This window comes from Melanotaenia boesemani, chromosome 17 (assembly GCF_017639745.1).
Source record: "Melanotaenia boesemani isolate fMelBoe1 chromosome 17, fMelBoe1.pri, whole genome shotgun sequence".
Classification (NCBI taxonomy): domain Eukaryota; kingdom Metazoa; phylum Chordata; class Actinopteri; order Atheriniformes; family Melanotaeniidae; genus Melanotaenia; species Melanotaenia boesemani.
The window spans coordinates 20,425,507-20,445,769 of NC_055698.1; the positions used below are offsets into that span (position 1 = coordinate 20,425,507).

Consider the following 20,263-nt stretch of genomic DNA (forward strand, 5'->3'; position numbering starts at 1 on the left):
TGAGGGTGAGTTCGTGCCTGTGTGTGTGTAAGCTCCTGCTCGGAGTATTTAATCTGGGTGTAAATATTTCAGTTAGGCATCTCAGCTGTGATAACAGATGCCAGTCATGCCAACACGTCACCCCAAAAAGTGAGTTAGATGCCACATAGCTGGTTACTATTGCTAAATTTTCAGTATTGAAAGTGTAAAGAACACCCACTGTCATGCTTTTCACTGGAAATCTATTCAGTGGGCTTATTGACATTTAAAGAAGTAGACTGGAAAGATAAATCACAACCACGTTCATTTCTATGGTTTTAATGATCAGAAAACACACACAAATGATCTGATCCTCAGCAGCTCTTGCAATTACATTGAAACAACCTAAATAACACAATAAGTACATGATATATTACACAATGCCATTATTTATGAAAAAAAAAGACAAAATGCAGAAGCAGAGACTAAAAAAAAGTACATTTTTGTTGCTTCTATAGGAATTAAGATTGTAAGTAGTGCTTGGGGCTTCTAATCAAATGCACTCATTCACTTATCATTAGCAAGCAAGAGCACTGTTTGCTGCTTTGGAGCATTCAGGTATGTGTTATTTGAAGGCCAATTAGGGATGACAATAGCAAGAATCAAAGAAAAGCTTTTGTGCACATCAATTTGAGAAGGGTTATAAGGCCATTTATAAACAATTTGGGGTCTGTAACTCTACAGTGAGAGAGATTGTTCACATGTGGAAAACATTCAAGACAGCTGCCAGTGGCGCTCAGAGAACCCAAGCGCTACATCTGAAACTCTAAAGTCCTCAGTTAGCATGTCAAATGTTGAAGTTGACAGTACAATTAGAAAAAAAAGACAGATCAAGTATGGCTTGTTCAGAAGGGTTGTCAGGAGAAATCCTCTTCTCTCCATAAAGAACATGACAGCACAGCTTAGGTTTACAAAGCTACACTACCAAAGTGGAGAGGTTTGGTCAGAATGCACAGCACCATGTTTGTTGAACACCAAACAGATGTCAAAAATGATCTGGAAAACTGTTAATCTGGGCTTGTTTTGCAACATCAGGATCTGGACACCTTGTAGTCACAGTCAGCCATGAACTCCTCCATTTACTCAAGTGTTTTGAATGAGAGATCTTCTATCTGCTAGCTTAAAGCTTGTTCTAGACTGGGTCATGCAGGAAACCAAAGATCTCATGCACAGCTACAAATTTGACAGAATGAAAAGAATCAGGGTGCTTCAGTGGTCAAGTCAAACTGCAGACCTCAACTTGATTAAAATGCTTTAATAGGTATTAAATTAATGTCTGCAAACAGTAATGAACTCAAGCAAGATCGTCCACAAGATAGCATCATGTAGAAAATAATGACTTCAAAGCATTGCTCCTAAAAGGTGGTTCCACAAGCTCCTGAGCCACAGAATGTACTTGGTTTTTCAAACACTGCTTCTGTAATTTGGCTTAGTTTTTAATCAAACAGAAAATGAGGGTGTTACTTGTCTTGTGTTGTTGCTCTAAGGTTGTATTTACCTACTTTCAATACCTGGGGAGGGCCAGATAATGCCCTAAAACATTTTAATAAATAAAACCAGTAACTCATTAAAAAAAAAGGACAATTTACAAACTTAACGGTGGAAAATTTATTGAACTCAACATTTACCTTCTAAAAACAAGACACAATGGATGATGAAAAAAAAAAAATAGATATATCTTCCAGGGATCAGTTACATCCAGATCTGAGCCAGTACCATATTATCAATATGCAGAGCCCTTCAAATATCAATTTAGCTCTCATGACCATTAAAAGGATTCATGTGTTGAGATTAGTCTGCTATCCTTCAAACCCTTTGGTCTGCAAACCTTCAAAAAAAATTTGTTCCCTGCAACAAACAGCAGACCAAAAATCAGTTCAACACTTCACATGTAAACTCTGTTACATTCACTCTTTGCCTTATTATCAGCAGTAAAACTGAAAGTAGTGTAAACTCTTCTTCTTCTAGCGGAAGCAAATGAACTCAAAGACCTCTTGTCTAATCTAAGATATTTACCATGGTAAAGGCACATAAGCAGCAATCAGAAAGCTAACTTTTTGAAAAGCAATAGAAATGAAAACCATTTTTAACATTCAGTGAACAGCTTGGGTCCAAATCTGTGGCTCTTCTCAAAAAAACGAAGGGAAAGAGTGACAGAATAAATAATCACGAGAGACTTAAAAAGCTTCTTTCAATCACTGAAAAAGAACAATCACAACTTGTCTGTTTTAGCTTTACATCCACTCAAAAAGTCAAACATCAAAAGTGAAAGAAAAAAAAATCTTATTTAATCTTCACTTAAAAAGTAACACAGGAGTACCTTTTGGATTTTGCTTTGTGCTAGTCTTGTTTCAGCTTTGCCTGGCTTACTCGACTTAGAGAACTGAAAACTAGAATGTAATGCAGCATCTTTGTTTTTTTTTACACCCCCCAAAAAACTACATCTAGATTCCTTGCATGCAAGTTAGTTCATATTTATTCATGAAAAAAAAAAAAAAAAAAAAAAAAAAAAGAGAAATCAGGAAAACAGAATACTGGTTTGGTTGAAAAAACCTCATTTTGGCGAATCAAAAGAACAATGAATAAAATAAACTCTACTTCACATCACGAACCTCTAATTCGTAACTAAGAATGATCTGCCTTGTGGCTACTCTACACAAATACTGCAGAACTAGTGTTTAACAGAAAATAAATAGAAAAGAAAAGTGAAAAAATGTGTTTTTGAAATGTTTTAAAGGAAAGTGCTAAAGTAGTTTAGCGGTCTTTTATCAAATATGGCTCGGACTTTGTATTGCTTTCTTTTAGCAGCAGTGACGTCCCGACAAGCTGATTCCACAAACTGGAGGCGAGCTGCAAGGTGAAACGTTGTTTAGGGCTCTTAAACCGACTGTTGTCTGTTTGTTCTGCTAAAGGCAGCTGCTGACAAAAGAACTGGTCTAACCTGATCTTGATTTGTATCACAGAAAGGAACCAGGATCTCTTGACAGTTACTGTAGGCAAGTGGTATCTGCACAAAATATCACTGACCATGTATTTTAGCCTTCATGGAGTGTAGAACGGTAGCTTTTCCCACACAAAGAAAAGCATTTAACATCCAATTAAAAAGATTTTTCTATGTTATATTGTTTGATTTTTATTGATTTGCCCATTTCACTGTTGCTAATTAAAATGAAATGACCATCTCTGTAAGGCCCTGTTGTTTTTGTTCTGGGGCAGAAACATGCACTGTATACAGCACTAAATAGCTAAGGACATTCACACGACACATTACTGAGGGACTTCACTTTAGGAGGCATGACTCGACAGAGGTAGGTAACAACTAAGTCCAAAATGACAAATACAAGTGTAGCTTATAATTAGAGACTCAGAGGGACACATTTATGAGAGGCACAACCACTCTGTACCAAAAGCTACTGCAATTACAGCTCTGAAGAGGAGAAGGTGGGCAAGAAATGTCCTATAAAACCACCACCTGTACTGTGTCTTCCACTTGGATTTTACTGCTTTCAACTCTGTGTTTATTTTTAAGCTGTGGCGGCAAACTTCCACAGGGCCTCTCGCTCAAACTCCTCCATCTCCTCCTCAAGGGAGTCATCGTCCTTCTGCCCTTTGCCCTCCAATACGTCCACCATGTCTTCCAAAATGTCAGCCACGTCCTCAGCAAAGTCGCTGAAGAGAACCCTGTCATGAATAAACACGCCATCCTCGAAGAACTCCGCAGTCAGCATCCTGATCTTTTCCTTGGACTCATTTGGGGACCCTTCAAGCTTGCTCAGGTAGCCCTCCAGCAGTTCCTCAAACTCGGACAGCTCCACTGGATAGAGCCCCTCCTTGTTGGCACAGTCTTCCACAGAGGTGCATCCCAGCTGGGGGCGGACGTTGCCATAGAGCTTCTGCTCCTGGTCTCTCCAGAAGTCGTTGTGGTGGTGCTGATGAGGTTGGCGGGACTGGTGGTGCTGATGAGGGTGGTGAGAGGTTTTACCTGGCCGGCTGTGCCATGGTTTCTCCTTCCTCCTTTCTTCTCTGTCTGTTCTGCGTTCACCCTTCTTCCTCTCCCACTCATCCTGATGTTTCCTCCAGGCTTCTTTGTGAGAGTTTTGCTTCTGAGGCTTCCACTCCTTCTCCTTTTTCTCGTCTTTGTTGTGCTTCCATTCTTTTTCACCTCTCCACTCCTTCTTTTCCTCCTTCTTCCAGTGGTCCCGTTCGCTGTTTTTGCCTTTGTTCCCTTTCCATTTAGCCTCGTGTGGCTTCTTCTTCCCCCACCTTTCTACTTGTTCAGAGAGTTTCTTCTGGATCTCCTCCAAGCTGTCCTGAACTCGTTTTCGGTCTCCTCCATCTTTTTTCATTCCCTCAAGCCTTTTCTTACTCTCCTCCAAAAGAACCTTCTGTCTCTTGAGTTCTTCCTTTAGCTTTGCTTCCATATTTGTGTCCTTCCTCCACTCTGGTCCAGCTGTTTGATGAGAACTCTGAGCGTCTTTGTCACTAGGCTGAGAGGCTGTATCAGAAGTAGCTAGAAGAATCAAGACATATGCAAATTACGTAGTTGAAAAGTTTAATAAAAACTACATGTAGCAGCTGTGATTTCAGTAATCATGATTTTGCCACATCATACCCGTAAGCTGGTTGAGTTCGGTCACTCTGGCCCTCAGACTTTCCAGCTCTCTCTTCAGCTCAGGCAGAGACGACAGCTGCTCCTTCAAGTTTGCATTTTCTTGTTCCAAATCAGCTTTACCCTTCTCATCACCACTTGCAGCCACCGCCTCTATCTCAGAGTCAAGGTTCTCTTTCTTCATCTGAGAAATAAACAGAATAAAGATGCATTACACCAAAAAAAAAAAAAAAAAAAAAAGCACTTCTCAAATGTAGATGCTGCACAGCCTGGACAATAATAAATACTTAGCAGTTTAAATGACAGGGCATAATTGAATAATATAAAAAATAGCCTCAGTAGGGCTCTATGCTGACCTGTAGTTGAGCCTCTAGCTGAGTGATTTGTTGGTTTTCCTGTGTCAGTTTATCCAATAGCTCTTTCATATCCTGTGGATCATCACTAAGCCAGTCCTGGATTGAAAATCATTGGCACACGAACAGAGCAAATATTTTATACGTTATCTTTTTATGTTTACTGTTCATCTTTACAGTTTTAATGAAAATGTTTTATTTAAATAGTTTTGCAAAGACAAATAGTTGACACTGAGAATAAACTGGAATAAGAGACAGTGGAGACAGACCTGGGTTTGTTCTCCATCACTCAGTTCAGAGGCGTCAAAGTCACCTGTCAAACAAGAAAATATCCCGTTCACACAAGACACGTTTATTGACACAGCCGCTGAGCTGTTGCACAAATTTTCTCTGGTTGTGAGGTTCATTCTTTGAGTTCAGGCATTAACACTACCCCAGTATACTTTATTTATTTGAAGATATTTAATTTTGTGCAAAAGCATTAGTTTGTCTAAAAGACGATAATCAGCAGCTGTAATCCCCCCCAGCTTGAGCCCCCTAAAAACCAGAGTCCTTCTGAGCAGTGCCTTTTTCTGCTGCTGCTGCATGAGCTGTCAGGCCAGATTAAGCACTCTTGACAGCCAACTGAGCTGGCCAACGAATGAAGGCGTTTACACTGCGGCCTCGTCATTGGTACTGGACCTACCAGAATCCAGGTCAGAGAGGAAACCTGTTGACATAGCGCAGCTTAGTCAACAACATGTAAAAATGGGTATCTAAGTACTGCTGACAACTGCAAATAAATGTGCTTAGGTAACACATAAATACCGTCATTGCTAAACAAGCTGATGTGTAATAATGACGGTTACAGCAAAACCTTTAAGCTGTCTAATCTATGCTGCAACAGGTGTTGCTGTTTAATAAAAACAGAACACCATGATAGACACAGACGACATTTTAAATATGGAAACTGAAAAGTCTGATTTTGTTTTGGAAAATTTATTCCTGCAACACAATGGAAAAAAAAATAGTTGGCAGAAAGGAAACAGCAGACTGGAAAAGTTACGTACTGCTGGAAAAGAAAGAGGAAAAAAAAATAAGTTGTGAAAAATCTCACAACTTATTTGGTTAATTGGAAACAGGTCTGTAAAAAAAAAAAAAAAAAAAAAACATCCCAGAGAGGCTTAACTTTTCAGAACAAAGGACGAGGAGAAATCACCTCTCTGCAAGGAAAAAAAAAAAAGTATGGGTAAATAATAACTGAAAAATAATGTTTGTCAACTCAAAATTGAAATTCTTGGGGATTTTGTCATTTATGGTACATAAAATAAAGATTCAGGAAATCCAGAAAAATCTGCACGGAAAAGAAAAGACAGAAACTGTTACTAAAGGGTTGTGATCTTTGGCTTTCTGGTGACTTTATATTAGAAACTGACATAATCTTAAAGTGAAAAACAGAAAAAAAAAACAACTAAAATGTGATATCTAGAGATGTTGCTGCCTTTTCCAGGTCCCACTTAATTTCAGATAGATTGAGTTTCCATAACTTTAGGAAGTTATGGATGCTGCATGCGTTCAGGCTAAAGAGGTGAAGCCACCTAGTATGCAATTAGTGAGCTAGCACCCATAATAGTGTTAAGCTACATTATTAGACACATACATGAGCATCTTGCACATTAGTGAAGTCAACAAAGTTAAGTCTATGTTGTGTGTTTTTATTTTATTTTAAACACATCATGTCTTTTCCAGGACAGCGCCTCCTTACTTCAGCAGGACAATGCTGAGCAGGAACATGTAAATTTAACTGAAGATTGACATGATGTTCAGCATTTGGTTTTCAGGCTTGCAGATCACTTTTTTATTCAGAATACAGCACAAACATCTCAAGCCACACCTCTTTTATTTGCATTTTCCTTTGAAGGAGTTACACTTTATATTTTTGAGTGGTATTCAGTAATAGTTCACCAGGACTTCTGAAACTCTTTCAAAATTTCTTTTCCTGCTTTTGTACTAGACTTTAGAGATAAACCTCTTTTAAAAAACTTGTTATGAAAATGTGCTTTGATCATTTCTAAAAGATTATGTACAGTAAACACATACTTCCTCCTAAGCCTTTTCTAACATGAATATTAAGGGATAAGTTTAAAAATCCCATAAAATGATTTTGTTGTTGTAGCATGCATGCTTTGCATGTTTGCTTAACATGACAGGAACTCACCTGAGAGAAAGAGGGAACCTAAGAAGAGCAGAATCAGAGCCGCCACAATGCATTTGTTCATGGAGAACCAAGACTTTTCCTCCTTCTTTTCAGCTATCTTAAAGTCTTCCTCCTCTTCATCATCTTCCTCATCTGATGTTCTTGTTCTTGTAGTATCGAAGGGCGGTGCATTCCTCCTCCTCAGTCCATCATCAAAGCCGCTTGTGTCACCCGTCTCAAAACTGCTGGATGGCTCTGGACATAAAGGGAATAAAAGAGACTGTGAACATGAAAACAGAATTCTAAGACAGCAAAGTCTTTGTGATGATGATATTTGTGTGTGAACCTAAACCACATGTATTCAAATGTGGCTCCAAGCCACTTCAATAAATCTTCTCCACATCTTTAGAGACTAAACTGTCAGTGCTGAGGTTATTTCCAAGACTGTAATTATCGACTGGCAGCTATCATCATAAAAGAAATCCCAGAAACTAAATATAAACATGAAATTCACAACACAAAATGAGCAAACAGCATGTGAAAAATGTCTGTCAATAAGACGACACAGATTCTGGAAACGGATAACATTTTCTCACTAAATTGCAACAACAGTAATTTCATGCTTTGGGATTGACTTTATTTCTCAGCAGGGTGTGGTTTTCACTGACATTCTGATAAAATCACGTTCCAGCTGTTGCCGTGATTCAGATAAGAAGCATATGTACAAAACATCAGGAACTGTCAAGTACAGTCACTACTTAACTGCATTGACTGTACTTTCCTCAAGGCTTTGCTACCAACTAGTAAAAAGCTGTAAACAGCCACAGCACCTCAGATCTGCAGTTCCACCATAACTGGTGGACAAAATGACAATGAAAACCAGTCTTTTCCGAGGGGAGCTAGCAGAAAGTATAACCATTTAGTATTTTTAAATTAACATATGAATATACTTAGAAAGAATGATAGAGCAGGACATCCAATCCAAGCAGAGTAAATGTCTGTTTGCAACTATTTACTACTTTGCAGCTGACTAATTCCATACCTTCTTCATCCACTGTCTCATGAGGAGTCACTGTGTCGGGTGGCTTTGCTGGCTCATTTTCAGAGGCAGCCTCCTCTTCTTGTGTCTCAGCTGGACCAACAGTCTCTGGTTCAGGGCTTTCATCGTGTTCTGTTACTAGACTCTCTGGGACTGGGCTTGGAGATTCTGTGCTGTCTGGAACAAAGCTGATATCAGCTTCAACATGAGATGGAGGATCAGTGGCTGTAAGCGTCTCTGTGTGGACGTTGACCTCGGGTTCAGCACTGAAGATTTGACTCTCCCCAGAAGGACTCGCAGGAATCAGCTCAGAATCAACAGGCGTGTCAAGTACAGGCCCTACAGAGACGGGGATCTCGGTCAAAGGAAGACCAGAGCAGGACTGATCGGGCTCAGCTAGGGACATTTCAACAACTGGAATATCTAGTGCAGCCCCCAGATCGATGTTGGTGACAAAAGGCATGGCACCCTGGTGCTCATTGTCACTTGGGGAGCTGGTAACAATATCATGGATAACTGGAGGCTGGCTCTCCATATCGACATCTGATGGGTCAAGAGAGTTGGATGGAAGAGGGCTCAGTCGGGTTGGACTTGGTGGAATGGGACCCTCGCTGGACTCTGGGGAGGTCTCTTGACACACCTGGTGATCAGGCAGAAAGGAGGAGGATAACCTGGACATACTTATATACTTTGCAATCTTTTCATAATTTAGGTTTATGCCATCTTATGCCAACTACTTTACCTCCAACAGTTATTTAGGTCATTTTTTTTTTAATTGAGGCCAATATAGCTTCTGACAACTTTAACAGAACCACTCTTTAATCCTTAATTGAAACTACTGTAGATGTTGTCGTCTCAGCACTGAAGCAGTTGTAGTTTCTATGTTTTACTGAAAATGCCACTTCTGCTGTTCTGAAACATAAACCTACTGTTGGTTATATGAGCGAAAGCATTCAGCAGGAGGTTTTGTGCCTACAATGTTACATATTTTTATGATTTAATTTACCTTAACAAGATTTTTGTTTGGTTTATTCTGTACCAACCTGGTGGCCTTCTTCAGATAAGATAGTTTCGACTGGCACGTCAGCTAGTTTGTACTCGGCAGCAGCTCCTGAAGCAAAACATGCAAAAGCAAACATGAAATATTTAAAACTAACAACATCTACATCACAAGCCTAGCCACCAATCTTTACTTTTCAATACCTGCAATTTCCTCAGAGAGACTGGGAGCGTCGCCCAGACTCTCAGTGCCGTCGTCCACAGGCCCAACATTCTCAATGGCAGCTTCCTGTGGAGCAAGAACACCCAACTGGATCAGTAATCCTATAATTAATGCCTTATTGGTAACACTGACCTTGACATTTACAGTACACCCAATAACACATGTCTGACATCAGGGAATCAATGGCAGCAAATGAGTCAAATGGTTTTATTCTAAATTTTGACATGCCCTTCAGTTGTCTCAATTAGGGATTAAATAGCAAATCATTCAGATTTTTCCAACAGTTAACTTACACTTAACAGAAATTATTTTTTAAACACAGAAAATTATACATTAATAAGATAATTTCCTCAACTAACAAATCACACCTCTGTATCCACAAAAGTCAATATGCTAATTGGCTAAAAGATAACATGAACGGGTATAAAAGAGCCTTATCAAACCTGAAATTCCTTAACAAGATTGTGAAAGTATTCAGTGAATTTCAGTGGTGCAGTTTTTTGCCTCAACAGTACCAAAAAAACAGATTGACATTTAATATATTCTCTTTATACTGTTCTCAGTGAAATATATAAGTATAATGATTAACACCATTTAAAATGCAGTCCCACTAGAAAAATTGGATTCTTTGGCATTTGACACCAACTATATCATTTGTGCACACCAGTCACCCACAATTTCCTATGGCAAATCTCTCCTACAGTAGCAGCCTCCCTTCGCAGGGCAGTAGTCAGCCCTACTAAAAATGACAAGCACCTATATGCAACAAAGCGCCTGAAATGCTCACTGAACTTCCAAACTCCTCAGATAACAACCTGAAGGGAACTGATGGCAACTGTGGGAAGTGAGCTCAATCCACAAAGACCACAACCCACAGAGCCCAAAGGATCTAGACATCTTGAACATCCTTTGGTGTTCTTTGAACATGTGCTGACTGGTCAAACCTCTTTTGGCAGCATGGGGAGGACATTCTCAATATTGCACAAGTGATCATTATGTTTTGGCTGATTTATACAGTTTTGTATTAGAAAAACTGATCAGTACCACAGTACAAACTAATAAATAATATCAAAATCGATTAAAAAGTTAAAGTTCAACAAGATAAATAAACTGCATTACTGTAAAGGGGAATAGGTGTTTTAACTTAAACTGGGCATATTTTTGTCTGGTTATACAGAAATCCACCATGATTTAGGAAACTTGTTTTTCTCTCTCTCTTTTTTTAAGAACCTGTGTTATTGGGCTATAATAATAAGTATTATTTGAAATGATGTCCAGTCTCAAGAGATTTACATGACGCAGACTAACCTCCGGGGATAGGAGTGTCCAGCTGTTGGTTGAGGAGCCGCTGCTGCCTGTGCTGTTACTGCTATCCGACATCGCCCTCTCCCGGCTCAACTTGGCACAGCACGAGACAGATTCTGCTGTATGATATCCTGCACGTGACGACAGCAACAACGTGTCTTCATTGAACAAGCCAAACCGCACATGCCTTGTGGTAGTCAAGAAAATGACCTAGGTGCAATAATCTTACTGCAGCTCAAAATATTAGTTATGCTGTGGTGACACGAGAGGGCGCAGAATATGACACAACTGTGTGTCATTACAGGATTTGGGTAGGTGATAATATAAACTATTGTTTGAAAAGAACACAATTATGCAATAGCGATTCAGATTAAGAAACAATACACTGCGTACACAGGATAAAGAGCTGATTGTCGTTGATTCAAGTTATGTAACAGTACGGTGGCATCCATAATACACCACTGCGCAGTGAAACAATGGGTCCTGTAACAAAAAAGACAACAATTTCCCTGGTTTTATTAACCACTACTGCTACTTCTAGACAACCACGCATTCAGGTACATGCATCCAGTCAATCTATGCGGCAGTTAAATTACCAAAAACGGTCAAAGCCCAGACACGAAGAGCTCATTCATCCACAAACGACCAAACAAAGGTTAATACTCACTCGTCGGTAACTCTAAATGCGCTAAGGCTTTGATATGAACATAAACGACACAGACGTAAGGGGGTATGATTGCTGTAGCAACGAAATTCAAGGTTCATTCGTGATGGTAAACAAAGGATGGTTGCCTGATCATTCCCACTCCCACTCTTCCGCGTTTCCATTCAGGGCCCAGCATTCAGCAGGCACGCCACACTCATGCTAGTCTTTATAAAATTAAATGAATATGAGACAGTTTATTCACCCAATTGCTTACCTCTCAGTCAGTCGCTGTTTCTGTCTCCAAGCAGCACGTTTTGTTTTAAGTAAGAACAACAGACTTCTCCGCTGAACTTGGGAACTTTGGGAATTCCAAGCTGCGTCACGTCGACTCAAGGCGCCTCTTGTCCAATGTGATTTCAGCAAGTTCCATGGAGCGCCCGCCCTTAAATCAAGGCTGGACCAATCAAAGAGAAGTGTCGTGTCGGGAGACCGACGTCCATCCCAGCGTGATTGACGCCTGCAGGTGACGGTGGCAGGTGATGGACAGAGCCCCTTCTGGTCAGTTTATAATAATGAAGCTACATGTATGACCCTGACCCTCAAAATGCATGGTTGCACACACACCCACACACATATATATACACACAGAAGAGAGAGAGAGAGAGAGAGAGAGGCCACAAGAACCAGCCTCACACTGACACGTCTGCAGAACTATATTTGACTGTGGGACTTACCAGAGTGGACAACCCCACTACTCCTATTGCTCCAGTGAGGACACCTATTTCATCATCTGACTCCTTCTCCACTATTATTAGTGTGCTAAGTGTTTTGTCTGTGATAGGCACATTTTTACCTCCACACAAACTGAAATGCAATCCTAAAGCTAAAATGCATTCAGATGTTTATCATTAGCACCTACTAATAAAAAACAAACTAACAAAAACTGTTTTCCCAATTCATAGCGGGCAAATGTACTCAAAATAAGAATTAATACAGGGTCCCTGTCAGAGTTGCATAATCTTTAAATACTGTATGTCACATAAGCATGTAAAAGCATAAGCATCTGATACAGTAGTGATGAGTATGATCCAGCAATGTGCAAAAATTTTTTGCATTCCTAGTTTTATAGACTTTTAAAGTTTTCCATTTGACATTGGCTGCTGTTTCACAAATTTTTAAGCCCAGTTCTTTTACAGATGAATGTTATTTTCTTTGTAAAGCCATTTAACACTTGCCTATTTAAGTATAAAAAGACACCTGGTATATACATATTTATATAGTCTTACTGAAAACAGTGAGAGCCATTATTTTGCATGAGTGCAATGATTTTCAATTCATGCTTATTTCACCAGACAGGACTGACTTTTAATAATGAAATTCAACAGGTTGTGGATTTCTTTGGCAAATAGCGCCAAGGTTTTCAGAATCCCAAATAGACAGGTTCAAGAGACAGAGCTAATTTGGTTGAAAAGTGGTACCAGAGTGTTTTGATATCTCATTTTATAACCCATTTTTTGTGATTTAATCTTTCAGGAAAAAAAGTCCACAGGCAGACTGTGTAGTCACTACTTATTGTCTTGTTTGTCATGATTTTTTTAGGTGACAGACAGACTGTCAAAATGAATTTTTTGTTTAATTTAGTTATATTAAGACTGCTCAACTATCTTTGTACTTGCTGAGATTTATGTTGCTGTCATTTTGCTGGTTGTTTATATCAGTATTGCCCGTCTGATTATTTGATCAATTTATGATTATCCAGAATACATTTTAACAATCAAAATATGATTATCTCAGTACTCCTTACCATTTTAAGGAGTATTGAAAGGCAACAATGAGTCTGCTTTATTCTAAATTTCTTGTAATATGCACAATTACACACAAATGTTTGGTAATTAAAGTGACATTACTCAAAAAAGTATGACACGGTATGTTATATACAACCAAAGGACTGTTAAAAGCAGGGAAAATGGCCTTACATAATTACATTATTATCACTTATGAATTGTTCGAGAAGGAACCAAACTTTTTAATTTTAGATCATAATTACTTTTTGATTTCAATAAGGGAAAATCTGTTATTTTTCTGTTTTTTATGGACAAAATAAAGAAAAAACGGACATATTAAAACATAAACATCTAAGTTTTATTAATAATCTTAAGTCAAAGTTAATAAACAACTAAGCAAAATCCAGCACGGAGCACGAACATGCGTGGGACGGCCCCTACCAAACTGGCCAATTAGAAAACCAGATAGCGGTTACGCAATTTCCTGCGACAAAAAGAATCAACCAATACCAAATTAGCATTTCCGTTGGTTTGACCAATTGGATGAGGCTAGTTCTATTTGAACGGTGAAAAGCGGGCTCACAACATTCGAGAGGGAAACAAAGAGGGAGCAAACGTCGAGCTTTAGTTGGACGCTAACCCCGGAATAGTTTGGATTAGTTTCTACGGAATACTTTGTCACCCACATAAGGTAGTATTAAAGCTTGGTTTAATCTGCGTTTCAATAGCAAAGATTTCTGATTTGTTGTTTACATATTCATAACCGTCGTTGTCGACTTACTTGAAACTGGTTAGCTTAGCTGCATTCGATTAGCTCAAACTTATTACCTTCATAGTATTATAATATCAGATTCTGAACACTCACTAACGGTTAGGAATGTTTCGACAGGTTTCTGCCATGTCTCATAAACAGATATACTACTCTGACAAATATGACGATGACAAATACGAGTACAGGTAGGTATCGCTGTTTGTACAACACGTAATTTAACATTAGCATTAGCAGTATTCTCTTAGTATTTAAAATTTCACCATTTCATAGAGAATACAATGATACTATACACGATTAATATAGTAAATGTTGGTCTTAATGATTTCTTTTTAACAGACATGTAATGTTACCCAAAGACATTGCAAAGCGTGTGCCCAAGACTCATTTGATGTCAGAGACCGAGTGGAGGAATCTCGGGGTTCAGCAAAGCCAAGGATGGGTTCATTACATGATTCATCAGCCAGGTATTATTATCATAACAAAATATAGTCTTCAACTTATAACAAAACATCTACAGTATTTGCAATTCATCTTGATAACTGGTCCAGCTTAATTTCGGGGGCTCGTTGTGGGTGGGTAGTTTCACTTAAGAGACATGCTTTATATATATATATGTGTATATATATATATATATATATAGATATATATAGATATATATAGATATATATATATATATAGAGATATAGATATAGATATATATATGACCCTCACCAGGCAGTAAGTTTGATGAGTACAGTTGTATGATTTTGGCAATGTTTTATTAAGAAGTTTTATACATTTTCTTTTTTCTGTTTCTGATAGATGCAGCTTTTCTCGTTGTACTCAAAAACCAAACTGTCATTTTACATCTATAGCTTTTTTTTTTTTTTTTAATGTAGAGAACTTTTTCTTTTTAAACCGTAATTTTCACTTTATAAATTTTATTTAAGATTAGACAGATTTTATTTAAGGCATGAGAAGTCTATTTTTTTTCAAGTAACTGGAAGGCTGCCTTTTAACATGTTAATTACAAGTGATAGAGAAAGTTAGTTGCTTCGAATTGTTTGCTCAGAATGTTACCCTAATCTTTATTTTTATTTTTGCCCCACAGAGCCACACATCTTGCTGTTCCGACGCCCTCTGCCAAATCCAAAGTCATAAGAGATTTTCTGGGTCCCACAAAGATCAGTCCCTCTGTGCCATACACCAACTCATCGCTGTAGACATCTGCTGTCAGATAACCAAGCTCTTGTGTGGTAGGTGCCTTAGGCTGATTGTACTGGACCTGGAGATGAACTATCACATTTATGAACAGTGAATGTGGAATGGTGCAAGTGATGAGGGGGGGAAAAAAAAGATCAACCTTCAACTTTTTCTTGGCAAAAGGACCCTCTGTATGTGTTAATAGCGACACCCATCTGCCACAAAGATTCTAATCTTTTGACTTAACCCACCTGTCCGACTTGCTGAACTTGCTTGGATATTCCAGCTTTTTTTGATCAATTTACTATAAGTTGTAGGGAGCGAAACTTAAAAGATTTGAGGTATTCTTATAGTGGACCAAGCCAGACAGAATAATTTGACCCCGAATATAGTTTAAGCCTGAAAACTCAGTCTGTGGATTTGAGTGACATGTTGCTGCTTTGTTTAAATGACTGTAAATTTGGCATTTACCAGTATTGTCATGAAAATCTGAATCAGTCTCAGAAATTAGCCTTGATCCTGTTTTCATAAGAGAATATGAGTTTTTGGCTTCCTTTTACAATGAACATTTTTTTTTCTCTCTAGTGAGCTGCTCTGTATTTATGACATTGCCCTGTCTGAAATAAATGATAATTTTAAAAATCTTTTTGGCCTTTGTATTCAGTCTTACATAATCTGTGATTATGAAACAGGTTTATATGTAAAATTTCATAAAAGCTTAATCTTAAATGGCAACCTAAAATGCTGTTTAGTGTAAACTGGGCTTATTAGATTAGATAATGGAGAAGTGACTTCTGTTGAGCCTGTCCCTCTTGTGTTTATGCTATTTTCAATGCTTTAGACTTGATGGAACAACTGAAATTGATAATTTTTTACTCTTGCATAGAAATATTACATTAGGTTTACATTTCATTGTTGAATCAAAATGCTTGTGCTTTTGCCTGATTTTAACATTAACAGGCATCCCACTAACTGCACATTAAAACTGCACCTTATGCTCCTTAATTCATAATCTAAATAGCATGAAATACTGACTTGACTATATCACCACCTCATGTCTGTCTCCCAATAACTTATTTTCAAGTGATTTTTAAGACATGCTACCAAAAAAAATCTTAACTCATGTTTCACCAGATTACTGAAAATCTATGATTATACTGCTGTTCAGGTTATGACACATAATCGCACAACACAAGCCACTTTGTTTGGCATCCAGACTGTATTACGTTAACAATGGCTTTAGTTTAATGAGCTGTGAAGAAGGCTTATATGAGTATTGGAAATTGATTTAACATTTTTCTTGATAAAAGTAAATAATAGAGATTCAGGGTCTTCTTTTTAAGAGAGACGTGTTTCAAATAAGCATACAATTTAACAAGAATATTAAAAATGCATCGCAATACTCGTCTGCTTGAAAGTGTGATCTTAAAGGTCCCATATTATGCAAAATTCACTTTTTAATGGTTTTGGAACAGTCATACTGGTCCCCCCGCATGTGTAGGAGACCCGTAAGTGTGAAACTCTTTCAGGCGCTCTCTCTCCCCCCTGCTCCACCTCTAGGGAAGTAAGCGCTGAATTGAGCGAGTTTGAAAGCCTGTACGTTAAGACGTCATAAGGGACAATAACCACTCCCCACAGAGCGATGGACCCGTCTACCGGCTCTCAAAGCCCGCCCTCTAAAAATCACCTAGCGCCCAGTGTTTATCCTTTTCGGCAACCCTCGTTAGCGGACATGGCTAAGCGACAGAAGCACTGTTCTGTTTGTGGCTGCATAAATGAACACGAAAACGTTTTTTTACTTCCATCCACTGAACCCACGAGGACTGAGTGGATTAATTTTATTTTTGGAGGAAATGTACCCGGAAAACTTCCAAAGGTTTTGCATGTCTGTGGCCAGCATTTCAAAGAGGACTGTTTCCACAACATGGGTGCATGGAAAGCAGGCTTCGCCAACCGTTTGAAGCTGAAGCCAGGTTCAATACCAGCTGTCCGTGACACAGCTGGAGAGGTAAGAGCTGGCAGTTATTTTATCGTTTCGGCCTTATTAGTCTGATAGCTTGAAAATATATTAGCACTGTTGTAAATGTAGCCAAGTCACTGTTTCTACTGTTTGTATCCGGTGCCATTGTGCATCAGATTGATGAGCGTAGCTAGCTGTGTTCTCCGTGCGTCACGGTTTGGGTCGGTAATGGGGGCTTCAGGAATGGGTTCCGGTGTTCCGGCGTTTGTTTATCCTTCACTACGCTGTAATCAGCGTCTAGTAACCGCTAAGGCCTAACCTGTCAATCACCTCATGACGGGCGATGCGATGGGCGGAGCCAACAGCTGAGCTGCTCCACCAGGGTTCCGCCCACCATAAACGGCACATTTCTGAAGCTGCTAAAAAGAGGGAGGTGAAGAGAAGCCGCTGCACTCAAACTGAGGGTCGATTTGTCCATACCATGGCGGAAATATTTCATTTAGATATTAATGAATGGTCTCAGATTGGGAATAAAGTGTATAATATGGGACCTTTAATGTGCTGTGCAGCAAATCTGATGTGGTATTAAAGCACACAGCTGGCCATTCAGTGGCACTGTGACGTTGCTAGTGGACTTCTTCCTTTCCATATTTACACTATTTCATGTGTGATTTTGGGTTTTTCTTCTACCAGCTGTGGTCTCTGTGACCTTAGTGGAAAGAACGTTGGACTAAATGAGAAAGTTATAATATATATATTAACATTGACACAGATGCATAGGTCATGTTTAGTGGTTCAGAATTCAGGTAAAAGTTGAGTGGATTATTAAGTGGACTTCTAACAGGTTATGAAAATTTAAAATTAAACTGCATTCATGAAAACGTTAGCCAGGAACCAACCTTGGCTGCATCTGCTTTTAATAAAGAAACCAAAGGACTCTTTAGCAGCACAATATGTTTATACTACAGTAGCAAATATAAAGAGGGAAAACTGTATTGCTGCTGTTACAGCTTTGTCTAACATTCATTAGTTGCTCATTCATAACTAGATTTGAATTGTAAATCAAAATCCAGATGACCAATGACCAGTACAACACTGACTAGACACATGAAAGCCACTGCCATATTCAAATAAATACTTTAAATACATTATTAAATATTTTACCGCAAAGCAGCTTTCCTTTATTTGAAAATGTTTGTTTTTGCACATAAATACAGCCTGAGCAGGCTGTGATTGTTATACATAAATCACCCACAGCTTTTATAATTAGTCAATTATAAAACCCTCTTCTCTCAAATGTGAATAACAAAATCATGAAAGTTCAGGTTATTTCTTCAACTGCTTATGGTGGATCGTAGACTTGTCATAGAAAAAAATTAATAGTTTCAGAATGATTAGAAATAAAATAAACCACTTTGGTTGTAAAAGATCAGAAAAATATTTCTTAAACTGAGAAGTTAAGCTCCAGAAACAGTCATTTAAACTTCTACAAAGCACCAGTGGAAAGTGTCTGGAAAGAGCAGAAACCGGCACTGGATGTACGTGGCCAATTACAGCACCGTAGTACAACAGGTGATCACCGTAAACCAGAACATCATTAGTCATGTGGTGGTCACACTGTCAAAGCTCAGACAAGAAGACAACTGAATTAAAAAAATCTAAACCCTGACTTACCATTTTATTAAATTTAGCTTTGTTTAGCACCTGAATATTTTGTGAATTTGCAGCATTAATCTTTAGAAACATGATAAAAAAATGGAAAATATGAGCATTGTGAGGTCTCACATGCAGTGAACCTGAGAGCAGGAAGCTGATACTGTTCATGAAATAAATTAAAGGGATTTAAACACGCATGCATTCCTGTTAACCTTAACGTAGAGCTCATTGCAAATTATTTTATAATCAACATGGAGAAATTGTATATACAACTAAATCTGTTTATTTCCAAAACAATACTGCAGTCCAATGATATGATAAATCATGTGCATAGAAAACCGTCAGGTTGTTTATAATTTATGCAGGTTAGACCAATAAAAGGTTCCTCTGAGGGGTTATTTTTATGGTCACGGAACTTGTGAATTAATTCATTGTCCCTTTGCTTTTGTCTGAATGCTTTTTATTCACAAAGCAGGGAACACAAAAATACCCCATCTCTTTTCTACATGCTGTAGCATACACCCCCTTATGGTTACTGGCCTCCACAGTTTCCATAGTTTCTCACTTTGGACTGTGGAGGGCAGTGCAACACAACAATAAAAAAGACATAATTTACATGGACTGAGCTGGTGTTTTGCATACATGCTGCATTGCTCTCAAAATGTAAACAAATGTACCTCTCATCAGTTTGTCTGAAGCACATTTATGAAGTCCTTACTGTAATTCTATGTTGCTTTGTTTGGCAAAAAGCCAAATGTGTTGGTCTGTGTTACACATGCATGTAGGCTAACGGTGGGTGCAAACAGCACGTGGTGACAATCAGACACCGTGGGTAGTAACCACACCACATTCTAAGTCACAGGTAATAGAAGAAAATTATATTTTGTAAAATCACAGTGAGATTTTGGACAATTTCTGCAAAATGTTGCAGGTAATCACCAAGCTATGATGGTCAGCAATCTGAGCCTCCTCCTGAGATGTGTAGCGGGTGGATTTTTTTTTTTGACACCTTAAGGGGGAAAAGCCTGAGTCTGAGCAGAGGTATCAGCTGAAAACTGGTTCCTATTGGCATCTTAAAGGTGAGTGATGGCCTGTGTTTACAGATTATCAGGCTGATGACCTACTGAAACTCAGTCAGCTTTGTATTATATTATTTTCAAGTGTGGATTTTCTAAGAGTTTTAATAGTGTTCAGAGATCATTTCACCCTGATTTAAAGTCGAGGAAGCACACAGTGAGTGAGTGAGTGAAATGAGAGCTAATAAGGAATTATTTACAGTATCGATTAAGCATCAGGTTGTTGTCTCGAACAGCTGATCAAACATTTGCTTTATGAAATGTCAGACAACAGAGCTTGTTTTTCTCAGCCCAACAGCCCCAAGATATTCGTTGTGCTGCAAAATGAGACAAAAATATGTCCTCGATTTTTAAGAGCTGCATGGATATGTTCAGACTTTTTCATAAAAAAAACCCACATTTATCAGAGAAGCTGTTAATCCCAACTACTTAAGCTTATGTATATTTTGTAGTAATTAGGTTAGA

General features: G+C 38.5%; 2 protein-coding genes across 3 annotated transcripts; one reads left to right on the top strand and one right to left on the bottom strand.

The window, feature by feature from the left end:
- Window positions 1-281: 281 nt before the first annotated feature.
- Window positions 282-11,885, bottom strand: pbxip1a (pre-B-cell leukemia homeobox interacting protein 1a). Of its 2 annotated transcripts, none has more exons than XM_042011881.1 (10): window positions 11,643-11,885; window positions 10,726-10,853; window positions 9,399-9,483; window positions 9,239-9,306; window positions 8,199-8,835; window positions 7,178-7,411; window positions 5,250-5,293; window positions 4,984-5,079; window positions 4,631-4,811; window positions 282-4,528 (listed from the first exon to the last, which is right to left on the bottom strand). In XM_042011881.1, exons 2-10 carry the CDS (start codon window positions 10,795-10,797, stop codon window positions 3,543-3,545), a joined length of 2,403 nt encoding a protein of 800 aa, XP_041867815.1. In that variant the 5' UTR covers window positions 10,798-10,853; window positions 11,643-11,885; the 3' UTR covers window positions 282-3,542. The 2 variants fall into 2 exon arrangements, with proteins under 2 accessions (XP_041867815.1, XP_041867816.1); XM_042011882.1 differs by lacking the exon at window positions 11,643-11,885 and adding an exon at window positions 11,390-11,507.
- A 1,821-nt stretch (window positions 11,886-13,706) lies between these two features.
- LOC121657028 (cyclin-dependent kinases regulatory subunit 1-like) lies at window positions 13,707-15,750 on the top strand. Its single transcript, XM_042012382.1, is given in 5 exon segments — window positions 13,707-13,843; window positions 14,042-14,109; window positions 14,261-14,388; window positions 15,015-15,057; window positions 15,059-15,750. Coding segments are annotated over 4 exon segments (393 nt in total). The 5' UTR covers window positions 13,707-13,843; window positions 14,042-14,050; the 3' UTR covers window positions 15,222-15,750.
- Window positions 15,751-20,263: the final 4,513 nt, after the last annotated feature.